General features: G+C 39.4%; 1 protein-coding gene across 3 annotated transcripts in view; it reads right to left on the reverse strand.

Moving 5' to 3' along the window:
* Positions 1 to 7,895: 7,895 nt before the first annotated feature.
* The window catches only part of gfra1b (gdnf family receptor alpha 1b), a 116,636-nt gene continuing 98,772 nt past the window's right edge, over positions 7,896 to 25,759 (reverse strand). For all 3 annotated transcript variants that reach the window (XM_084341421.1, XM_084341423.1, XM_084341422.1), the window contains 7 exons: positions 17,359 to 17,537; positions 16,914 to 17,086; positions 16,616 to 16,725; positions 14,539 to 14,673; positions 13,512 to 13,711; positions 10,498 to 10,545; positions 7,896 to 9,596 (listed from right to left, as the gene is read on the reverse strand). In XM_084341421.1, the coding sequence (XP_084197547.1) occupies positions 9,444 to 9,596; positions 10,498 to 10,545; positions 13,512 to 13,711; positions 14,539 to 14,673; positions 16,616 to 16,725; positions 16,914 to 17,086; positions 17,359 to 17,537 (998 nt within the window). In that variant the 3' untranslated portion in view covers positions 7,896 to 9,443. The remainder of the gene's footprint in view (positions 9,597 to 10,497; positions 10,546 to 13,511; positions 13,712 to 14,538; positions 14,674 to 16,615; positions 16,726 to 16,913; positions 17,087 to 17,358; positions 17,538 to 25,759) is intronic.

The following is a 25,759-nucleotide window of genomic DNA, read 5'->3' on the forward strand; positions in this document are numbered from 1 at the left end:
ACACACTTAAATTTGCAGGTCCTCATGGATACGACCGCGCTGTAAACTGCTAATAGTTGCACACAAACGTCAGGGCCGGCTAATCAGCCCCGTGTTTTGAAAAAGAACCAGGAAAGCACTAAAATCTGAAAGCTTTCGACCAAACAGCCCGGTGGCTGTTCCAAGGTGTGATGGGCTGTTATTTTTCAAAATGACAGTTAAGTGAACAGAGGTCATCGCTAAGTACTGGAGAGGGATGTGCTGAAAATATTCAGAGTGACTGCTGTGCTGAACCTGAGTCACTGCTGGCAAACTGATGTCTAGTCTGGTCCAACCCTGACGGTCATGTTGTCTGGCTTTTAACACATATGAAATTGTTTTTTCATTCCACAGAGCCGACTGTCTGATGATGCTCAAGGTCCCAACGCTGCGTTGCAGTTGTCCTCCAATGTTTTGGGTGCACATATTTGGACACTTTGATCATAATGTAGCTATGTATGAATCTTTCATGGCCTGGTGTCAGCTGCCTGCTGTGTGTAATGGAGAAGGAGATATTGAGTGCTGGGAATGGACTTACGGGTACTGTGTTCTCTGAATGTACTGAAGTACTGGATGGTACTTTCGACTTTGCTTGCTATTTTTTAACCCGACTCAATCACCAGAAAAATACCCAGTGGTTTCATGCTTACCGATGTTGAAACGCAGTCTTGAACAGCGGTCACTGTTGGCAGCCTTCTCGCCTGTAACTCCATCACCATCTCCTCCACCTCCTGATATGAAAGTCAGGTCATGAACATTTATTGTGAGGGAATAATTTATGGATCTTGATGAAAAAATGGATGGTATCACAACAGCAATGGAGATTGTGATTCCAGCTGCATTGTTCTGTTGTCCCAGTGGTTGGCTGTTATAGATCTGATGAGCTTGGATCTGTAACTTTTTTGTTTTAGGGTTAAGCAGTTAAAAATGGTTTAAAATTTAGGGGGAGATTTAGTGGACCTTGGCAGAGGCATGCACTCTACTAGTTGAATTATTTTGAAAGTAAAAAGTATTAGCCTTCCTTGCCAGAATTACTGTAATTACTCATCCAAAATAAAACCTAATTTTTTTTCATTTTCAACCTGATCCCTCTACCAGACCAACATTAGCTGCGCAGCTGAAACACTAACATCTATGTTTTTCTCTTCCGGTGACAAAGTCAATTCAGCATCTATCAGTGTCGATGTGTGTTCCCTTCCTCTTATAAATATGACCTATAATTCGGTTTCCTTTCTTGTTCCCCTGATAACATTACAAAATGTTCCCGAGCTTAACTAAATAAAGCAGGGGAGACCTTGACTTTGTCTTCTGCGTAAGTTGTCACAATGCATTTAGTTCAACCACCAGATGGCACCACATAAAACAAATCTGCATAATCAGTTTGATTGTCATATGTGACACGAGTCTGTGGTCTGGTGGGTCGCCCTGACTACATCACAGATCACAAATATATGTGAACTGACTTGCACGGGTCGGAGCAGAAATGGAGTCTCTCGAGTTCCCTGATTCACTTATGATGGAGGAGTATGGATTTTTCTTCCTGTTGGTCTTGGTTCGTCTCCAGTATTACCAAGGGATGGTGATTAATCTGTCACGTTCAGCTATATAATTCATCGGGGTGTGTCTCAAGCCAAACCATCCAGTATAATAATCCTGTTAGGTTTTTTTTTTTTCTCTGCTAGAAGAATTTGAAGACTGGTGCACAGCGTACATCAAACAGTCTTAACTTCAGGAGATATTAAGAGCAGTGTGATTATATATAATGGGAAGGGTAAAAGAAATGAATTAATGAGTATCTGTATGCGATGTTAAAGTGTTTCTATGATTTAGTAATTCTTTTTGACACAGTAATATAAGAAGGAGAATCTGGTATCCCACAAACTCAGAAACAACTCAGTTAAGTCAGCCAATCTGCTTCCGTATGTGTCAGCAGATGTCCTCACCAGAGGCTCACCAGCAGTCCCATAGAGCCTAATGTCGAGTTCATAAACAATACCTTATCACACCCTTTGCTTTTACAAACAATGTCCAAGACTATGAAGACAAAAACTGTCCTACATTTACTTTCATGGAAACAGCAGGTCCAATCAAGGATCAATTCATGTCTAATCTGTTTGAATGAGGCCGGACGACTGAGGACCGAGTTTAATTTCTATGCAAATAAAGGGCTTAAACCACCTAATCATTTGCAAAATGTCTGAAACATGACTAATACATAGTGGGGACAAATAGCATGTACAAAGAAGTAAGTGCTAATTGACCCCTAGTGCAAATATTCAGAATTATATAAGAGCAAAGAAGAAATGTAGCAGCGACAAATAGCACAGGCCTTCACCTCTCCGATAAATTATGAAGTTTGTCAAGTTAGTTTTTCCCCCACAATAAATGATTTTCATAAATCATGTCTACCTCTTTGTTTTGTTTTGTTGTTGTCAATGTTGTGTCATTGTTTCCGTGATGTTACACTTTTGCACCATATAAGAAAACAACAAAGACATTCAGTGTACGGACAAATAAATAAATGAATAAATAAATAAGACTTGTTAGGCTGTCTGAGGTTTGGCTAATCACAATTATGCTAAATTCTAGCCTATACATTTGTAGCAGTTCATTGGCAAGGTTAAATAGACATAAGGAAATAATGGTGACTGTATAAATTATTTCTAAATAGCTACATTGATTGTATTAATATATTCAACCTCATTGAAATTTTGCCCAATGGTGGCAGCCATTTTGGCGACAGGAAGTGGACGTCTTGCAACATGGCGTGCAATTCACAGCGCCTGTTAACGTTAAGCTAGCTAGTTAGCTAGCTGCAGCACGCGCTCGTTTACCTAATGTTCCAAACTGCTTTAACTTAACTTTGCTACAACTACTGGGAGCTTAAACATGTAGCATTATTAGCTGAGTTTGCTCGCTAGCTATGCTTAAGAGGACAGCTTTGTGGAGGAATAACTGTTTACCTCTTCCTGTTAGCGCTTAGCCACAAAGTTGCTTTTAAACGCGGTAGCTGCCGTTTCCGACGAGGCTGTGGACGACCGCGGGACTGCTCTGCTGATATTTTGAGGATAGCAGTTTGTGTTCAACAAGGAAGGTGAGCTGATGTGTGTCTCTGTTACTAATTTCTCCTTTTATTCTTTTCTAAGGCTGAAATATTTTATTTTTATTAATTCATATACTTGCATGCAGTGTTGTAGGATGAATTGCAGCGTATTTCTTCCTTCCTGTTCCTGGTTTCATGTCTTCCACACATAGCTGTTTTCTCTTTAATATTGGCTTCAAGGGTAACTTCACATGGCCATTGTCACATAAGATAGATCGTTATCTTCACAGAGTCTCTACACACTTCATATCTGCAGAGCATTAACAAAGCAATCAATGGGTTTATGTGACAGCCGCTCGCTTTACTGTTTTTCATATCATAATTGCATCTAAAGTGCTGAGCTCCCGTTGGATGGATTACAACGCTGCTACACTCAGCTGCACTCATTGCACAACCTTAAGCCTTATCAGTGCTGATGGTCATCTGCTGCTCATCAGTGCTATTTCGAGAGACGACTCCAAACAATCATTTTTCAATATATTTCAGTTAATAATAATTATCTGCGTCATATCTGACTTTTTTTTTTCAGCTGCACATATGGATTGCTGGATTTGTATTTGTCCATTTTAGTTCCCCATACAGTAGGCTATGTTGTGCTTGTGCTCTGTTTTGATGTAATAAATCTGTTCTATGTGAGTTGTCTTGTTATGGAAGCCCATTTCTGCGAGTTAAAGAAAAAAAGAGAAGCATGATGAAAATAATCTTCAAAATTAAAATTAAAAGGTCATAATTTTGAGGTAATAAGTCAGAATTATGAAATACAAAATCTAAATTATTAGATAAAAAGTCATAACTATGAGATTAGGTAAAAGTTATGAAATAAAAGTTATAATTCTGAGATAAAATTCAAACTTTAATAGAAATAGAAATAGAAAATCAAAATAATTAGACAAAAAGTCATAATTATTGGATAAAAAGTCTAAAATTTAAACTTATCATCGACTTTTTAACTAATAATTATGTCTTTGTCCCATAATTTCCACCTTTTAAACTCATATCAAATAGCCTGAACACACGAGGTACACTCAAGTCATATCATGTTGAGAGAGCACATTTGCAGTAGCAGTGGGAGACTCCTGACGTAAAAAAGAAAAAAAATGATTAGCACTTCCTGAAGAAGTTGGGTGTACGCTTAAAAGCAGTCAGTTTCTAGCTGGATGGAGAGACTGCTGACTCACGTGGTAAATGAGTGGCCGTCAGTAATTTAAAGGCAAGCTGCAGCAAATTCTCATGTGGGGGGGAGTCATTACTTTGATTGAGAACAGCTGGTGTCATATTCTCCAGTTTCACCCAAGGTTGGCCCTTTGTGGAAAGGGTGCTCTCCGTGGTGCTGAAAATACTGGTTAAGTGGCAAGACAATCCACAGTTTAGTGCCTGGTACTATTATGAGGAAATGACTCAGGTTGTTTAGTGAGAACATGGAATAATAGGTAACTCTTAGCATGGAGTCTGTGCATTTTATCTCGACAGATGACTCGAGTTTAGTAGCTTCTTTGTAGGGTTCATTGATATTTCTAACAAGTCAAGCATCTTGAACATGAACCCTCATTTGGTGGGTAAGTAAGCACGTGAAGAAAATAATAGGACATTAGTGGGCCTGCTTTGACTTCCCATTACAGAAATATTTGCAGATACTGATAAAAAATTATTTAATTTTAATTATACAACACTTGTGACAATATTGTCAATGTCTAGTTAAGAAAACTTAGCTCTTTTTTTGTGTTTTTGCCGAATTTGAAGTTGAATGTTGCAGCGCTTGACAAATATTAACAATGTTCCCAATGTTCTCATGGCCACTGTGGCATCAGGTGCATAGTCTCTATTGAGCTATTCAGGTTATCTGGTGAAAACTACCATAATAGCTCATATACTGCAGAAAAAAAGGGAATAAAAAGCATAATCATTGCCAGATCATCAGAGAAATTGCATTACCTTCGATACATTACACCTTTTTTTGCTCTCCACGTGAACGATTTAGCTGCATGCAACCAACCAAAGCCCAGTCACACGAGATGTGACTCTTCCGATACCAAGATGTTGTGCCTTGCCGACAGATTCTGCATCCATATGATGTATTTATAGAGATTACCCTTACGATATACAGTGTACAACTTGAACAAATGACTGTTTCTTGGACTAAAATTCCTTTGCCGGTCTAATTGGTTGATTTTAAGTTATTTATTAAGCGGAAATACCAAAAACTGTCCCATTACAACTTCTCCACTGTGAGGATTGGCTGCATTTTTCTCTGTTTCACATCATTGTAAACAGAATGGATTTAGGGTTTCGGATTGTTCGTTGTTCATAACAAGAAATTTCAAGACGGGACCTGAAAAAATAAAATCAAATAAAAACTGACACACGAAGCAGTAATGCAACAAATCGTTAGTTGCTGCTCTGCTGTATAGCCGACAGTTTTCTTACAATAAGAAGACGACTTAAGTTATCGAATCTTATCAAGGTCAACACAGGTTAATGTGTCTCTCTCCAGCCTCCACATTAAAAGGTCATCGCCAGCTCTGTCATATTTACTCTTAATCCATCCAGGAATTAAAGTTTTCAGTACAGCTTATGGTTTCAGCTCCACTGTGCAATCAACAAATAGCATTATTATCTCTTATCTTTGCCCCGGCGCTGCCCTGGAGAAGATGTGAGGGAAAGCATCTCAAAATAACCAATGCCATGGAGTGCTCGCTGTGAAAAGTCAGGCACACCTTGACATTTGGACACAACAACAGCAGCACACAAAAAAAGAAGGTAATAAAGTGAAATTGCTGCTGTTCTCCTGGTTAATGGAAAAGGTGAAATCCACAGAGTAGTTTAGTCGTGCTGGAACGATGTTGCCGCTGAGGTCAAAGTTGTAGTAATTAGATGTGATCCCTACCAGGCAGCGCTGCTATGATTGCACTGTTTTATCAGTATCCTCTTTAATCTACGCCGAGGGTGAACATTTGGATTGAGGAGACCTGCAGTGGGTTTATAGTCGTGGGAGGGGGAGTCTCAAAACACTATCTCCCAGTCCTCTGGGCTTTATGGCGAGGGAGCAGTAAACCTGTGGAGCAATAATATTTATCATAGGTTTAATGACAACTACTCTTGTCTCGAGGCGGCTGTTATGTGCGTCGCATTCTTAAAACTTTAACGGGTAAATTGTAATGTTATGCACATCTCTGAATGTAGTAGAGCTACAATAAAAACCCCATAAGGAGGTAAAAGAGTTTGGAGTACACGGTGCTGTTCTGTCCTGATAAAATGTCTAATATCCGTTTCCAGATACTGAAGCAAGATGAACTTTGGCTCGTGTGAAGAAGGGCTCAGGCAGCGAGCAAACAAAAACAAGCGTTGTTGTTGTTGTTTTGTTTTTCAGCAACTTAAAGGTCTGTGGCTCAGAGAAATAAGCTGTTTGTTGACCAGATAAATACAGAAGTTTCCCAGACTTTCCTTTTGAAATGATGAGGTCCCTGCACCTCTCAACATTATTAGATGCCTGAGGACACAATATGTCTCATAGGGATATCAAGGGCTGCATGATGTAGTCAAAAAATCATATTGCGATTACTTTGACAGATATTGCGATATGGTTCACGATTACTGCGGTCCGTACCGAACAAACATGTTTTTTTTTTACATCTGTAAAACAAGAATTGTTGGCCAGGTCATCTCTGCAGCACTGCAGTACTTAATTGTAATGTCACACATTTTACCTTTATCAAAAAAAAGTTTTCTTGCTTCACCAAATTGCAATTTTGGCTAAATTTTAATTAATTATGCTGCCCTAATATCAACATTTTACCACTGCAGTTCTTGCTTTAATCACCTGTTTGTAAATGATTTCCTTAACGCTCCCTTTAACATTACATGAACACATTCACATTAAAAGTGAAATGTTAAAGGAATAGTTTGACATTTTAAGGTAAAACTGCAGTTGTTGGCAGGATGTGCTTGTCACACAGATGTTTAATGGATATGAAACTTTACAGCAGAAATTTCTGTTACGTTAGCTTAGCTTAGCACAAAGACTGGAAACAGAGGGAAACAGCTAGCCTGTGCAAAGATAAGACAATCAGCCTACCAGCACCTTTTAAAGCTAACTAATGGGACCAGTAACTTCCCCTGTTTGCCTGCAGATTGTCATTTTTAGCCGTTTCCCACTGTTCCCAGTCTTTGAGCTAGGCTGAGCTAACCGGCTGTTGGCAGAAGCTTTATGATCGCGACATCGATCTTCAAAAAAACCCAAAATGGCAAAATGGTCAATTTCTAATATCATGTTTTGTATAGTCTCGAATAATCACAAGGATTTCCTTGAAACAACGTGTTAGAATCTGTTCAATCACTCTATTCTCTCCTGTATCAGTCAGAATGGACAGTTGTCATCTCCGTCTCATCTCATGCATAACAGACGGAGGATATTTTAGCCGTTTTCAATTGTGTGACAAGTCCAATAAATCTTAGGCTATCTCTCTAGGTCAAGTGTTCAATCACTGTGCCAAAACAGGTGGGCCATATTCTCGACGAGACGCGTCCTCCTCCTGTCCGCTGAGCAGTCTGTCCTCTATGGGGCTGCGTCCTTGTCCGCCCGTGTCACTCCGCACAGGGACTGATGTGATCAGACTGACAATAGCAGTCTGTCTGCCAGGTGCTAGTTTATAATCCTGCTGTACAGGAGTTCCTCTTAGCTGCTTAAAGAACTAACACCGGGATAAAAGGATAAATGGATTGAGCCAAAAACAGGATGTCATTCGCTGTCACCGAGTCACTGTTCACCATTTTTTATTTCAGCTGTAACACATAACCAAATGTTCTTCATGTCTATTTGACGTCTTTAGGTATGCTGGCAATATCTCTAAGTCAAATTAGATCGACCCAAACCTCTTCTGACCCTTAAGAATAAACAAATCTGATACATGATCTATAAAGAAGTGCACACGTTTGACACAAGTCTGTTTGAAAACAAGTTTTCAGTGCTCATTGTTATTATGTTGTACATTCTTTTAATGTCTTTGATAATTAGGGTGTCATTAAGTCCATAATAACAATGCTGAGTGTTTTCATATTTTCCTCCATTTGCAGTAAGTGCTAGCAATTAATGTGTACTGGCTTTTGTCTTTTGGCATTTGCTCTGCTTGTGGGTATGTACACATTCTTTGTTTATCAAACCTCTGTCCCTTCTGCTCTCTATCCATACAATGATTTGAAAAGATAAAATCAAAACAGGGGCGGCCGTCGAAACAAACGCGCTCTCAGTCGAACAGAAGAATAACATTACTTCGTTTCAGCCGTTAAAGACACTTTTATAAATTCTTTATGTTCTTGTTGCTGTTACAGAGAGTTTAATAATCCTCAAGAAAAATACTGTTCAAGATAACATTATGCACTTTGCCATCAAAATATAATCACACAATCAAGTCATATCTGTAACCACATGAGTAAAGAACCGCACCCCCGTCACATTTTTTTATAAACCATAGCTACACTGGATAAAGCTGAGCAGTCTCAGGTCATCAGATACTAACACTGACTCTCAAAAACATTACAGACGATATGTTACAAGCTAACGGCAGCATACTGTAATAGAGTGTACACTTTATGTGTCATATGTACAAAATGTTCTTTGAGAGGCGATGTGATAAAACCACAAACCACCATAACAATCGAATAAATCTACGAAACTGATCTACACCTAGTACCGAACATATAGAAGAGGAAACTGCACTTTCTTCTGGCTGATATGTCTCAAGATGTCATGAGTTAAAATGGTTTATTTCCATACAGTGTGTCTATGAAACATGTTAGTTAGTCCAGTTGTGACATTTTGTAAGATCAGCACTTCCAGATCAACACTTACTTTTTCCTTTTCGTTGAACTAAAGCAGGTTTTATTGGCAGGACAAATCAAAGCACAGTTACACAGAGAATGATCTCTATCCTCAAAACGTTGTTCAGCACATTGGCAGTCCGCTCAGTCAAATGTGCGCCGATTGCACACGCTTCCGAAGAAAGCGAACGTATTCACATCGGTTATCAGATCACAGGGATTAACTCCAAAAAACATGAGCGTTCCCAAGTGTGAATCTGATTCTTGAAGTCACCAAATTGCCCCCACGAGGCATGGGAGGCAAACGAGCTGATATCTGAGCAACAGCGTCAGCAGGTCTGTTTTTTTCAACACAGTCAGATATAATCCACTGTTGTCTGATTTCGGGGCTCTTCCGGTGCCGTTTCAAGAAAAATGCAGGTGTCACACTTTGGTAAAAGTCTAAATTAAAATGAGTTCAATCACTTCTTGAGATAAGAGTGTCAATCCATGGTACGGTACGTGCATCCTACAAAAGCTGGAAATCACGAAGCGGTGATGCTATTGGCGTCAAAGCGAAGGCCAGTGAGAGGAGCAGACTGGAGGGGTGTAGGCCGGTGAGTTCAGCTGCTGAGCTTCTAGCGATGGCATTTGAGTCAGCGGACTCATCCAGTTGGTGGTTCTGAGGGAAAAGATCACAGAGTTGGTGTTACAATGAGTGGAGAGGTGACAACAACAATATTTTTTTGTATTTTTTGAAACTGTCAGCCTCGAAAGTCAGGTCAGAACTATTGTCGATACTCTATTTCCTTTGTAGCCACATTTCATTATGCAAAAACTAGGACGGCAAATATCAATTACTTTGATTTTCTAAATGAATTGAAAATTGTTTGGTCTTTAAAATGTCAAAGAACAGTGAAAAACGGCCATCCAAGTTTCTAAAAGTGCAAGGTGATGTCTCTAAATGTCTTATCGGTCAGTAAAAAAACCCCAAAGATATTTGGTTGAATGTGATTTAAACAGAGAAAAGCAGTAAAACGTGTCAAAACAGACTTTCTTTCGGTTGTTACAGCTTTAGTAAAAAATAACTAGCGCCCTGGTCAGTGGCTGGCTCAAGATGCTGTACTGCATTTCTTAGTGCATTTCTATCCACCTGTTTTAATGTGCATTTACTATTTGCGCATAAAAAATTGAAAATACAGACGAAAAGTTTTTACTCCGTGTCAGTGTAGCAGGTTTAAAACAAAACGTGATACATTCCAGTGAAACACAGACTTTGCATTATATATCATGATGTACATTAGACGTCCACTGACGCTTCCGCTCCACTGAAGAGACTAAAAATAGCAGTGAATGAACACATAGGATCATCAGATATGTGTAGACTGATGAGAGGATGGTAATACTCCTCTCACAGATTCATTAAACAAACATAAATTCCATATTTTCCATCATGTTTTCAAGAAATAACGATGACTGATGAGACTTGTTATATGAAGATTCATCTGTGTCGTGTTTGTCAGCTGGTAACTAGGAACTAGAAGGAACCTTGAATGAAAAGCACAGATTAAAACAAGTCTTACCAGACACATGGCAGTATCCACTGTTTGATTTGACACCAGCTTTTGGGCCTGGAGGGAGGAAAAATAAGAAAGAAGGCAGAGAAACATCAACATTCACTCTCCTCTGATTGTGTTCGGCTGTCCTTCGAGGCCGCAGACCGGCTGATGGCTCTGCAGAAACGCTCTGAAATAAACAACAGACTGTTTCTTTAACATTATCATTCAATTAAGCAGCCTCAGTGCGGTCTGATGAATAAATCGTCTCGGCCTGGAAGTTGAATTGTTCACGGAGGGACACAGTGTTACAGTAAGACAAGGTCGAGCAAAATCATTACTGTATCAAGCCCGACTCCCACTGCCACAGTCGTACAGCAGAACACACACTGCAATAAGATTTATGATAATACTTTAAGTACACGCCAATTCCCATAGTTTGGACCTACACGGACCTCTTTGTATAATCATCCTCCCCAAGCAAGATTGTGCACAAAATGTGTGTGCGTGTTTGTGTGTGTGCCTGTTTGTGCAAGCAAGCTCAAGGTTATGACAGTTTAATACGTTAAAACTTTTCTCAGACTGCTCCAGCCCTTTCCAGCCACACATACAAATACCCACACACATTTGCACACACACACACAAACAAACACACACTCACAGATACAGAGATGGAGCACAGAAAATGATAAAGTGACTCTACAGTGGTTTGGGAACATAATAAACACTCCATGTGTTGTTTCTTAAGTACAAAGGACCCGGATTGTAGAGAAGAATGATTAATTGCTCTATAGGAGGTCTTTCCTCTTGGAGGATGTTTTCACTGGTGATAAATCATATTATCGCTATTAAAAGCCAATATGATAGATCGTCTCGCTTAAAGTATGTGATATCATCTCATTTAAAAAATACAGTTTAGCCCCGTGGTATTTATCTGAGGAGGATAGCAGAGGTCTCAGGTGTGTAGTCGAGGCCAAAAAGTTCCAGACGAGCCGGAGAACCGAGACGTACATTTCAGCAAAACGTTCAGTTCACGATGTTGAATGTCAGAATGAGCACGTTCTGATGATTCAAAACTAATATTTATTTGCACGTCATGATACAGTATGTGTCTGCTAAGAATTTTTCTGGGAGCACTTTTTAAAGTGAAAACCAGAATGAGGTCTTTGAGTTCATGTAACGTGAAAAACGAGGACTTCCTTCGTAAATCACACAACAAAGCCACCGCAAGGTCAGTTCAGTTGTGAGCTGTTCTGGAGCTTTGACTCATATTTCACATTGTCTTCCACAGCTGATGAAGTTTGTTCAGGAATTTAAAATGTAAAAATATTCAAATTTTTCAGAGCACTTCATCTGTGTCGTCTTAAAGTTAGTGATTAAATGTTTATTCCCCGACTGGGAATCAGCAGCTGAAAATACGATTCCTTTAGTCGTAAAGTTGGACAATTACATGAAAAGTAGTTCATCTGCATTTGGTATTCAGTACTCAATGATGCTGGTGCTTTACTCTTACAAAAATGTAATTTAAGTTGTAAACTAGAGTTATTGCCTCGCGGTTGTTTGCCTCCACACATCAGTCAAGCTGCTGTTCTTGAGCTACAATGTTCAATAATGGCCAGAACATTTTTTTGCAGAATATTATCATGTCAAAGTGAAGTTGACCTTTGTACTTCTGGCTATAAAATGTCTTCACTTCATCAATTTATTCATTCCATTTATTTATCTATCAGGCATTCGTGTAAAATGTTGTCATAATTATTGTATGAATTGCTCAGTTATGGCCAAAAATGTGTTTGTAAGGTCACATTGACCTTCGACCATCTAATCAGTTCATCTCTGAGTCCATGCGGCCTCAAGGTCAAAACGTTGTGATTTCTATCGATTGACTAGTTTACATTCAACAGCAGGTGCAGGAGGTGAAGAGATGTCGGCTGTCGGGTGAAGTCTGTTACAAAGCTAACAGGGATTTCAGTAAACATACACCTCAACCTGGCAACAAAAAATGTGGTAAACCTTACAATGATACTGTGTCCGTGCACACACATACACCCACACACACAGGCGCAGACACTCTACCCCTGTGGGCCATCTCTGATGTTACTGTGGCAACCAATTAGCTTTGACATGACAGCTTTAGAAAGTCTGACTCCACACTGACGTCTCATCTTTCTGCCCAGGAGGGGGGATTGTGTGCATGCCATCATAAAACCATCCCTGATCCATCAAGGTGACAGAGCTAGACGTGTGACACCCAGACAGAAGCTCTGAATAGATCTCTAACCCCGTGTTTAGGTCCCTCACAAGTTTTCAGTTGGTTCTGATGCCTTCAACATTTGGAGAAAAAAAGGACAGCAAGCCCGGAAATTCATCAAAACATGTAAATGTGAAAGGATTTCATGTTTGTCCTTTTATTTTGCCTTTAAAGCAGCCCGGCAGAGGTGTTTATTAAGGCGCAGGCACAAACTTCTGCACTGAGATAAGTAGTTATAATGAAAATTGAAACTAATTACCTTGCAAAGCAGCGGTGCCATTTTGCTTCAGCTAGGAATTCCAAAAGAGAACCAATAAAGTTCCTCCGTTAATGAGATCAGCGGAGGTATAAGCCTGCTGACAGTCATCCGTTTGAGTCGGAATTAAATTAGTTAGCTCCATTATTTGGAGATTTATAACACTGAAAAGTTTATTTTGTCTTTAAGCTCTTGCTCACGTTGCTTGTTTCTCCAGATTTGTTTGTTTTTCTCGAGGTATTTTGAGCCATAATGGAGTAAAATTAAAAATACATTAAATAATTCGGATAAATACGGCTCGTGATGAATTAGTCTTTGTCAACCCTGCTCTCAGATCTCACAGAGACACATTTAGTTGATGACTTTTTAATATTACCAACGAAACATACTGTAATTGAATCTCCACTTCTCTCGCTGCTTTTATACATTTTTTATGACGTGCGATTTCTTTTATTTTGAAATAAATATGTTGTTTGTCATGAAAAGAAAAAAGATATATCCAAACACAGAAACTCTCTCCTTCTAAAACTTTACCTGTAAGGTCCCGCAGACGTGATACAATGAGTCGCCGTCAAGATTGAGTTTGGTGATGTCCGTCAGCGCATCCAGTGCGTTGCTGGTTCGGGCTTTACCCCTCCGGGTGATGCTAGGCTCGAGAACAGTAGGCAGAATCGGGGGTTGGGGTTGCCAGACTCCAACATCAGTACCATTGCCAAATGCCTGGATGGCATTTCCTGCAAGAATAAAGTATATGAATTACCGCCATTGTTGATCCTTTATATGTGAATAATGTGTTTATGTTACTAAACAGCACAGATATGAAAAATACGCATCTAATGTTATGACTTTGCTTCAGTTGTAGGATGTTATAATGACACATAATAAGCATTATCCACCAGAGAGCCCACGGGGCCCAGTTTTAAAAAATACAGTCTGCACATCTTACAAGTTAACAGACGTCTCCTGTCACGGCCCAAAACATTTTGTTCAATCCAACTAAAAGCTGCTTATAATTAATACTTTGGATAATTGGGCCGGAGAAGAAATGACTTGACCTTTCTCAAGAGCCCTTTTTAAAAGCAGTGTCTGCCTGTAATAGCTATGATTCACAAAGTGGTACAAAAATGAACTTTTAGAACTGCCTGAAATAAGAAAGCTTCAAAAATAATTTACGTAATGTAATTTTCTCATCATTAATTTGACATTTAATCTAAGATACCTTTTAATAAGCAGAATAGAGCGTGGGTAAAAAACTTTTTGGATGTCTCTAGTCTTAATCATAGGAAAAAACGATCGTCCACGAGTTGTTGTCCAAGTAATTTAGGACAGGGCAATCCAATAAAAGTAGATTAAACTTGGTCGATTTTGGAGTTTGAATGTGGAAATGCAGCTGATCGATGCTTATACCACAGTCAGAGTAGCAGAAATTGTATCTGAAGGCAAACACATGATAGACCAACACATACTCGTCCATTATCTACCAAGTAAAGACAACACAACTGCTCAATCTCATCTTATGCAATGCAGAATGGTGCAAAAGGTTGAAAGTAGGTAAACTCACGTAAGCATCGATTTCTGGTGAAATACTCTGAAAATCTCTCACAGTCTGGCTTGCTGTTCCCGCTGCTGCTGCAGTCGCACCACGGTGACAGGCTAATACCGAGCGATCGCACATAATTGGGTGTCATCACCGTACCTGCAGCACAAAAGAGCAGAAAAAAGGCATTTGTCACACTGACATTTGTATGTTCGGGTTCACAGATCAACATTACACCAACTACAGTATATTCTGCAGAACCTGCATTGAATTATAACCTCCTGCATCATGAGTATACGCCTCACTGACTTCTGAGAGCTTTTTGCCCAGTGGCGTTCACTTTTCAACAACTTGCACTTTATTCAAAGAATTGCTTGTGCCAACAAAGGTGATAAACTGCAGCTCCGTTGAGAGTGTTCAGTGTGTTTTTCGGAGCTGCTGTTGCTTATGACCCATCGGGAGTCAGTGGTGACCCTGCTGGGGCTCACTGAACTGCATGGACAACCATTTTGGCTATTTTGTCATCTTGATGTAACCGAATAAAACCGTTCCCTTTTCAGAGGAAGCCATGGGGTTGAGTAGGCTCATACTTATTAGCTTCGGAAGTACATGCAAATTTCTGTGTGCATAGACAGAGATGAGTGGTTAAGCCGAGGGGGCTCCATTAGAGGGGTGTAACCTGTGTGAATGGTGTAGATTAAAATGTCTGCCTGTTGAGTTTGCAATTGGTCACTGTTGCCCTGCACTCAAATCTCATTACTAAAACTCAGTGGGATATCATTTTTCCTGTCTACATAATGAGCCTGCTGATGGAGGAAAGAGTGAACAAATGAAACAAGTACTATTTCTGCACAGTGGTCTGATGTGTGAACCATCACTCCAAACTCTTTTCACCACTGCACTGGAACCATCCTGAAGTGAATGTAAACCATCCAAAAATCTAAATTTTGTTGTTGTTAGTTAACAGTATTAGCATTCAGACTACTTTTCCGTACGTGTATGTACTGTACTCTTTTTGTTGTCACATTAAACTGCAATTCACTGTTTAACGCTTCCTATTCCTCTGAAACAGAAACTCTCAGTTCTGCTGTGTGTTTAGCTCCGTTAGCTGTTAGCTCCATCAGCCAAACGCACCATAGGACTCCATGCCCTTCAGCTGCTAACAGCTAACTAGCTCTCCTCCAGCGGATTTTAGCACAATGTGGCATTATCAGGGAACAAACAGGGTATGCTCCCCCATTAATAGTGGGTTTACTGCATCCTTTTGTATGAGTAATATTTTTCGTAGGTCTCTTTCGTAGGTAGCCAGTGATAATGACTAGATATAAATACATACAAAAATCACTTTCATCGGCATGATGGGCAAGATCTCTGTTCATCTGAAACACATTTTCCATTGTCCAGCTAGTGTCAGCAGTAATGTTTGCTAACTAGCATTAGCAATGTTGACGTTTGCCAGTGCAACAAAACTAGCAGCCACTTGAGGGGGCAAATGATTCAGCGGTGTTGTGACGTGAATGCAATGGCTGAATGTTATCAATCATCTTTGAGTTTGTAGTTCTCATATTCATAGATTTTATATTTTAGACACAACTTAACAATAAACCGATGTGTTATTATCTTTTTTAACAACTGTAGCTTTATGGACAAGTCATTTATCCGACCCCAATTGTGTGACTTGTGAAGGCAAAGGCTGCACGGTGACCGCACCGTGGTGAACGTTCACCAGCTGTAAAGAGCTGGCTCATATTCTTTGCAGCTGTTTTAGAGAGAGAATCAACTCTCCACACTTTTAATGAGTTTCTGTTTTCTTTTGGTTCAGGAAAAACACAATCTGATTAAAGCTTTATCACTTCTAATCAAGCTGAGAAACGCTTCACGCCGCTAAATGAAAAATCAAGATTAGAAGACAATACAAACAAGTTTGATGGCTAAAAGATTGACGATCGAAAGATGTTTACGACTTGATAAAATGCCAAGAATTTGAGTCTATTCATTTATTTTGAGCTTCTTCTATTAGAACAGTTTCTAGTCTAGTCTTGTCACATAATCAATCTGGCAAATTCGGATGCCAATTTTAAAATGCTTCAGAATAACTTACCAATAAGACCAGAGTAAGACAGCAGACAGTCTGCGTAGTTCTCCCTCAGACAGCCGGATATGGAGCGAGCTTCGGGCTGACAGTTGCTGATAAAGTCTGCGAGCCTTGACCTTAAGAGAATAGAGATTCAGATTATAGATGCTAATTTCCTCAATCTGTTATCACATACCAAGGTCGTAGTGGGCTAAGTGCTTTGTCACATTTATAACCAATGGTTCAAGAATTACAATAACTGGAGACAGATGTGAAAAATCTTGGCAGGCAGAACAAACACTGGTACAAAGAACACCGGTCTCACCTGCAGATGTAGTTGGTCTTGCATGTGTTCTGCAGAGACAGACAGTTAGGCGTGTCTTTATCCTCATAGGAGCAGACGGGTACGATTGTTTGTCGTCTGCGTTCAGCGCACGCTGTCTGATCTCCCGTTGGACAGGAGCAAAACAGCATCCCATAGCTATATTTAGCTGGAACCTAAATGACAGAAAAAACACTTGCTTACACAGGTGACAATTATACGAACACCTTGGACCTGCATTACAGCTTCTAACTGTACTAGAGTAGCTGAACAGAAGCCTTTTATGGACTTAAATGTAAGAATAAGGAGACTGGATTCAAAGTCGGCAAATTTGCACTTAAAGAAACATTTCTCCTTCGACATTTGACACCAGATCTAGACACTGATTGAAGCAGCAAATGCACAGAAAAAGCTGCAAATGGCTCCCAATATTAACATGCTTAATTACCTTGTCAAAGAACTGACGCAGGGCCTTGTGGCATTTGCGCTTGTTGCAGACCTCAGAGGCAGACACCCTGCTGGTACAGGGGTTGATGTAAGCTGAGCGGTACTTCTTACATGTGTCATTCAGGTTACAGGCCTTGGCAGCATTCAGGCAGTTGTTCTCCTTCGTGGATGCAGGCTCAACTAAGAGAGAGGAGAGACATGATTTCAGTATCCCTTATGTAAGAATTATTGGCTTCTTGCACAGGTTGTAATGTTTATCAAGTTTTCTGATTTCAGCCTCTCAAATGTGAATATTTTCTGTTTTTTTTTGTTTAGACTTTAGACCGCAAACAGAATATATTTAATCTGTTGACAAATTACATTAGAAATTGGCCAATATGTTTTATTTGGGCCGATACTGATGCCGATTATTAGTAATCAAGGAGACCAAGAACCGATATTTGGAACCAATGTATATAAAAATAAAAATCTTAAATATCCAGAGTAGTACTATACTTGAGTATTTTCCTTTTCATGCTTTTTGATTCTTCCACTTCACTACATTTATTTTCTAACTTTAGTTACTAGTTACTTCACACATTCTTCAGTATTAAGCTATTACATGTGATGTGTAACCAATCAGATACTCAACCAATGTAAATTTTCATCAGCAATTAAACACAAAAAATACCAATGCAGATAATCAGAAAAATGCTGAATATCGGCACCAATAATCAGCCGGGCTGATAATTGATCCATCCCCAGACGAAGGCTTTGGAAAAACAAAATCAACATTTCTCACCATTTACTGACAACTTATGGAGCAAACAACTCATTGATTAACTGAGAAAATAATGAACAAATGCATCAATAATGATAATAATCGTTGGTCGCAGCCCGAGCATCAGTCCTTCAAAACGTGGAATGTAGTCTTCAGGGAATGAGTGAGAGGATTTTTCAGTTTTTTGCATCAATTTTAAAAACAGTTTAATTACACCCCTCGTTAAAAACTGCTCTGCTCCACCTCTACCCACAGTCCTAAGAAAGTTTCTCTTAGGTGCTTTTAGAAAATGCTGCCAAATATAGTGAAGATTAAACGATTGAGATAAAATTTAAATATATTAAGTCACATTTGGCATGAATTAGTGTCCACTAGATGCCTTTTCATGAATTCAAAACCATTTTTGTCATTTACTGTATGCCTGTTTGAAACTGAAAAAGAACAACTGTAGGAGAGCTTCGAGCCTCGTAATCATGCTTGTATCTGCAAACACAACAGTATAATTGTGTGGATAACGACTTTTTTGCAGCGGATTCATCATGAATTATTGCACCAATTTTTTGCTCTAGTTAATCCATTTGTTTCGATTGCTCTGTTGCATGTTTGAACTCCAAATGTTCTTGCTAAATGGTGTATTTGAAGTTATTATCAGACCTCATTAGGTCCGGCATTTGTGATCAAACCCCAGCATGTGCAACATAATGCCACTGATAGACCCTACTGACCTCTCGTCTCTCCAACACAACTCATATTGGTATACTGTGCTTTTGTGTGACTGTCACATATTTTACATGTAACTCTAGGGTGATTTGTTTGTCCTCAGCCTTACATGAAATAGAAATATAGACCTTAAAAATGAAAACACCTGCTCAGACACAGTGCATTTCCCTGCTCTGAGTTACATAAACCAAGTCAACCATCTTTCCTTCCATCACGGCTAACGCACTGTATAGCCAACACAATGACCCTCGCATCTCGTTTTTCTCATTTGTTGTCGTAAAAGTCCTCTCTGCTCGAGTGACTTTTGCACAGTAACACAAACTGTATCCTCAGCCTCGGCATGGAAGAACGGATTCTGTAACTCTGCCTTTTGAGGTGGAATTGAAGCTCACTGCACTCTTTCATGCACCACAGAGTGAGCCATGATTAAATCTGAATACATTCTTGAACCTCGGGTTAATCACATATTACAAAACCCATTACTTACATCTGACAAGTGCCTAGAGATGTGGGCTGTGATCCTTTAGTGGCTGTTTGTAGCTCTTGGGCCATAGGTGTGACAGTTCTACCTCAATTACTGTTACCCAGTAGGAAATGCTAACCCTTATTTATTTGTTCTTTTTCACTTTTCAAAAAGTTTTCACTTTGAGGACTTGGACTAAAACATGGTTGCATACTTGTGTGTTTGTGTGTGTGAGCATGTAGCAGACGTCACAAGCTAAGTGTGAATAAGAAGGTTGAAGCTGTAGGTCACAGCGTGACTCCATATAGACGCAACGCCCCCCGGCAGGAAAAAACCTTTTCATCAGGAACATTTTTGTATTTAATAAGCTAATTTTGGAGTCATATTTTCTCTATTTCAGGAGCAATTTAGAAACAGACCTTGCTCACATTCAATTTCAGTGGAGAGTCATGACATTGACTTTGTGTACATGAAATCTAACATTCCACCATCATTCTCAATACGATAATATTCAGAATTTGATTCAGGTCATGTAAACTTCATCCTCTTTAGATAGTCCCGATTTACGGCTTATTCTGAATGTAGCATTTTCTGGTGAAGATGTGGGATGTGACTTGGGTTTTAGCAGCATTATTTGGACATGTGTACAGCACATTCAAAGCATGCATCTCAAATGTGCCTGTTTATGTTCAGCTCTGTGTATTGCCTGTTAACATGTCATGTGAAAGACTTTGATATCAGCCGTTTTTTGAAAACCCACAAATATCGCTACGCCAACCTTTCCAGAAAGGTGAAGACAGAGGCTGTGTTTCCGCATTCTGAGTAGGCTATGACAACTGTGGGCTCCTCAAGATTATGCTATATTTTTGTTTTTTAAAACATTATTTTTAGGCTTTATTGATATCAACATTGGAGAAGAAAGCAGGTGTTTTGGATTAAGAGCAGCAGGCATTGAGACCATCACGGCCCACGGCATCTTTCAACCATTCATCCTGACTGGCTGACTGCCCCCAGGGAGGAAGAGAGTTGGAGTAAGAGCCATACTAGTCTAGCTTGGTTTAAAGCTGTTTCTGGCTAATGTCCAGTCGCAGAAAAGGGAAACAGCAAAAAAAAAAAAAAAAAGACTCAGACTGGCAAAACGTGACTTCAGAGACTGTCGTGCCCACAGACACCTGTCTCCACCACAACATCACAGATCAAACTGTGGCACCAGACGGACATAACGTGTTCTGAGCTGACTTTTGATATGAGGTGTGAACCACATTATCATCACTATGTTGTTGCTGCTATTTACATACACCATGACGCAGATTCAAAAGTATACTACATGTTTATGTATATTTGTTACAGTATAAATGACTTAATATATGTTTTGTAATTAGTGTAACGTGAAGGTGTTTACAAAAGTTCATTTCGTTATGCAACCCTGTGTTCTATAATGATTCATACATTACCTTGTACTCTTTATGTGGACAAGAATATTAGTAGAATATTCCTTTAGCAATGTCAATGACTTATTTGGGACTTTTTCAGGATATAATGGAGTATTTTTTGCATGTTAACGCAGTTATTATTCATATAGTTCAACGATTACTTTATTTAAATCTCCCTCAAGAGTTCAATTAGCAATGACGGAGATTATTATTCATTGTCCGTGTACTGCTTGCACTTCAGTTTTCTGTGTTGCACTATGGTTGTTATTTTAATTAGAAAACAATCTTCACTTGTCTCTGTAATCCTCTTACTGTCTTAATATCTCTATTGTCATGTTTCTTTATTGAAAGCAGAGAAAGGCCATCAATGACAATACTGTTTCAAGATACATGAATTTAAATGAACATTATTCTACTTTCTCGTATCGTTAGTCCATTGACCTTGCAGTGTATAACAAGGACTGAAATCCTATGCGATGCTCACCTATAAAATAACATATCTTGTTAAAAGACTAAGCCTTCTTAAGTTGCAAGGCCACCATGTTGCCATTGATGTAGACCAAATAACATACCAGTGAAGTAAACACAGGAATCTGACCCTTGACATCTATTAGAATGATACAAAAGAGCTTTTGAAAGACTGCCTGCCAGGTACGGTCAAATATGCATCTCAAAGAAGAGGTTAATTATGGTGCCCTCAGGGGGCTGCGCTCACTAATACAGTGAAGGTGAGAATATGAGAGCCAAACTTCTCTTCTGTACAGCTGCCAAGACGTCCAGTGTTTGTAATGCCCTCAATGCCAGTGAAGGTTTAAAAGCATACACACAATTTTTTTTTGTTGTAATTACTGAAAACATTTTTTCAGATCAGTGGGCTTATGATACATGACATGCATCTTTGTTGGAGAACTGACCCATTACCTCGAGATTATGCAGGTTTGCATCTGCCCTTTACAGCACTGCATATGCTCAAAACAGCTGATAGACAAAAAAAAAAAAGTGAGTTTATGTTCATTATCAATACCTCAATTCAATCTTTGATCAATGTTTTTGGTCATTGTAGTCAGTGGACTAAAAAGACAGATGTCCGGTGAAGCTTGAAGAAATGTGGGGAAAATGGCTGCATGGTTTATAGCTTCCAAGTTTCCTGTCAGGAGCATCCAGAGGGCCTTGTGCACTTAATGCATCAGATTTTGTGCAATCCCCTTAATTTCTTTTTGCTAGTGTCTATGGATTCAGGCTTAGCTGGATTATCATCTCTTTGGACAGGACACATGGACTAAAAGGCACCAACAGAACATCCTGAACTGATGCCACCATTTAACATAAAGGCTGTGAGGTCAGAAGCAGTAGGGCTGGTCGGAAAACTACTTTCTCTCGAGGGTTTAATTCCTGTGTAGCAATTATGTTCTGCCAAGCAACTTCCTTTTTCCTCTAAATGCAAGTCGAGAATACAGATAGAAATATGTGGTCATGGAATTGCCCTTTTATTTGTGGCTGCCATGAAAATCCTCCCATATCCGAGAAACACAGATTATAGTAATAAAGAGTATTAGTGTGACCTTTAAACTAAAGCTGAGGAGCCAGCTGTTTGCATGGTAATCTAGAGGCAACATGCCTGTAAAAAGTGTGGATAACAATAAAGCACACTGCATGAGCTCAGTTAACTATTGGCTCAGTAAGTGAAAATGACCAGCCACAAAACAAGGCTGTAGTTGATCTGGATCTGTAGTATCTGGGTTTCTGCTTTTATAATCTGAATTCTATTAAGAAAAACATGCTGATATTTTAAACTTGCATTCTCTTGCTGGAGCATTGATCAGCATGTGGGGGAACAAATTAAAAGGCCCCGCTCATATGATTGGAGAGGAAGACTGCTAGAATACGGGCTCTGTAATCTTTCAGTGTACGCAGGGGCCAAGCAATACACTGCCTTGTACGTAATTAATAACATTGTGAAACTGATGCTGTGTTTTACTGGAAGCCAATGAAGGGAGCAAGAATAAATATGCAACGCACAACTAGTGTTTGTTAACAGCCTAGACACTGCATTTTGGACCAATTGTTGAGGTGCTTGGGAGGACAGAGTACTTCCATGTGAAGAGGGTGACTGACCTCCTTAGGGCTGATCACAAGGGCCTTTTCATATTTGGAGACATCCAAATAAGTCATGAAGGTGGGTAAGATTAATAAGGTTATTAGGTTTGACCGAGAAGTAAAGCTACGTATCATCGGCGTAGCTATGGTGAGAGACACCACAGGCTGAGTTGACGGATTGCCTAGAGTTAGCATATGTAAAGAAAACAGAATAGGACCCAGTATCGAGCCCTGAGGGACCCCACATGAGAGAGGAGCGGAGGAAGACATGTAGTTGTTACGAAAATTTGGGGTATATGAAGTAAACCATTTCAGTGCAGTACCAGAGATGCCAACCCAGATCAATAATCAATTAAAATGGCATGATCAATGGTGTCAAAGGCAGTAAGTCAAGTAAAGCAAAAATCCATGAGAATGTCAATTGTTTCTTTAAGCACAAGAAGACAGAATTTTTGACAGAAGACAGCTTCTCAAGTTATGACCTTTAACCACCACAAGAAGCCGGTGAATGACAAGTTTTTCAAGAATTTTAGGAATAAAATTAAGTTTAGAGATTGGTCTGTAGTTTCTAAATTAGTGGTATCTATAAAGGTTTTTTTTAAGGAGCGAGAAGACACTGGCTGTTTTAAAATAATCAGGAAAGCAGCCAGAAGAGAGTGATTGATAATAGTGAGAAGACATATGGAAATGATTGATAGGACCACTTTAAGAGATTTTGTAGGAATTATGTCAACTGGGGCGGATGATGGACTCTATGAGAGAAACTATATCCAAGCGATCCCGAATGGAAATGGGGTTGAACTCAGACAGTCAAACAGTGCAGATAAATTGATTTGAGTGATAAACTACAGGCTTGAAATAATAGATAATGATCCAAAACCGTCTTTCAATGTTTATCACTGCTTTACTTAATCCTTTTAAACCTATTCCTCCACCTAGTGCCCTCATTGTCTTCCCCATAATGGAAAAAAAGCAGCAGTGGTTAGAGCCTGCCCCTTCATGGCACCCTGCCCTCTATCTGGCTTCCTGCCAGCATCACTTAATCTATGTCTCAGTGTTTCTGTATTTATGACCAGCCCCAAGACCCATTTATTAAGTGCTCCCATGTAATTAGCAAAATCTCATTTAGGTCCCACAAGCTATCGCTTTATTTTATTTAATCCTCTACTCAGTAATTCACCTTCTATCAAACAGAAGTGCAATACCATCTTCATTGCTAAGAGTATTGCAGTGTCATACTCAGTCTGATTCTGATCAAAGATCACAAGGATGCTCATGTTGGACTCTGGGACTCATCTGGACCATAATCCCTCAATAAATGGTACTAAATTATATGCTGAGAATTACGGGTGGGCGTTTGACAATTTCAGATCTTGATCAATCTTGAGGGCATCCACAATCTAGTGATGGTGGCCTGAGGATGTTGAAGAAATTTATCAGATCCCTTTGGAACCTAAGTAACGCTTTAAAGTCCTAGGTTTTTACATCACGGCATGAGATAACATCTCCTTCAGATTTGACCGATGGTTATGAATATAAGGTTACATTTGTGAAACAGTTAAGATGACTGGATGTGGGGAGAGGATGTCGATGCACATACTTTTGCTTTCTGTTTTTCAGAGACTCAGTTATCCATACAGATCAAAGGGATGATATTATGCTTGGATAATCAGAAACATAACTCTCTAATATTCACTTTCTCACCATCAGCAGTTACCAAATAGTTTCTATAGGGAGGTTTTTTTTTCTTTTTTCTTCCTTCTTGTGTCCTACTTTTAGGCATTAGTGGTTAAAACCATTTCACCTGTATATCAATCTGAGAGATGTAAGGGAAGCCTGAGGCGCTGAGATATTTTTAAACTTTGAAAACGTGACTGTCAGAGTATGGGAATGTATGCAGGGTGATTTGCACGAAGATGAGGGTCTCCATGCAGTCGCAATGCACACCGTATGAAGATTATGAGTTTGTGTACATGTGTTGGTGTGTATGGGTGCACAGGGTGTAGTTAGTCCACACATCAAATAAGTCCATGCCTGACTGACAACATTATCCTGCGTCACCTGCAGCCTACAGCATTTTACATTCTTATCTCAAAGCCATGATTAGCTGTTGCATGCATCACTCGTGGTTGCATATCCACGAGGCTCCCTGCACACAGCTTGCCATGGCTTAGCCATCAGGTACACTCATCTCAGTGAGGAAATTCTTCTCTTCAAGCCCCTTTACTGAGCCTTCAACTCCCATAAGATTCATATAGAGTGGCAGAGAAAGCTGGGAGTTAGTCCGTATATGAATGAATGAATGAGTGTGCATGTATGTGTGTGTGTTCATGAATGTATTTGATATTATTTCGTTTGCATGATGTGGCATCAGAACAGAGATGTAGAGAAGTAAGTACTATAATACTCAGTTACTACTCCTCAGCGCTTTAGGGCATGTCCTCGCAACACAAGAATACTCAAATTATGCAACCAATTGCATGTACATATAAAAAATTTCAATGGGACTAAAATAATAGATGATAAATACAAAATAACACACAATAAATTATTAAACTAGAATTACCGCCTTGCAATGGTATGCCTCCGTGCACCAGTCATCATTTTTTAACAGAGTTTTATGATGTCACAGTGCATTTTACCCCGACCTTTTGGATATCAACTGTAATAGCTTTCTAATTTTATCCTATTAGACATTTGTGTACATTTTTTATTATAATTATAGTATGAAAGGAGTTATGGCCAAAAATGTGTTTTGTGATGTCACAGTGATAACAATATTTCAATCTTTGAATACCATGGTTGTTGTCAGTACTCGTTATTGGTGACGTCCCTAGTGGACACTAAATTTGAAGAAATTCCCTGCGTTTCTGAGATATCTTGTTCACGAGAATGGGGCGCCATGAGTTAACAATGACACACAGAAAGT

The sequence above is a fragment of the Pagrus pagrus genome, assembly GCF_965226575.1.
Source record: "Pagrus pagrus genome assembly, chromosome: 21".
NCBI lineage: Eukaryota > Metazoa > Chordata > Actinopteri > Spariformes > Sparidae > Pagrus > Pagrus pagrus.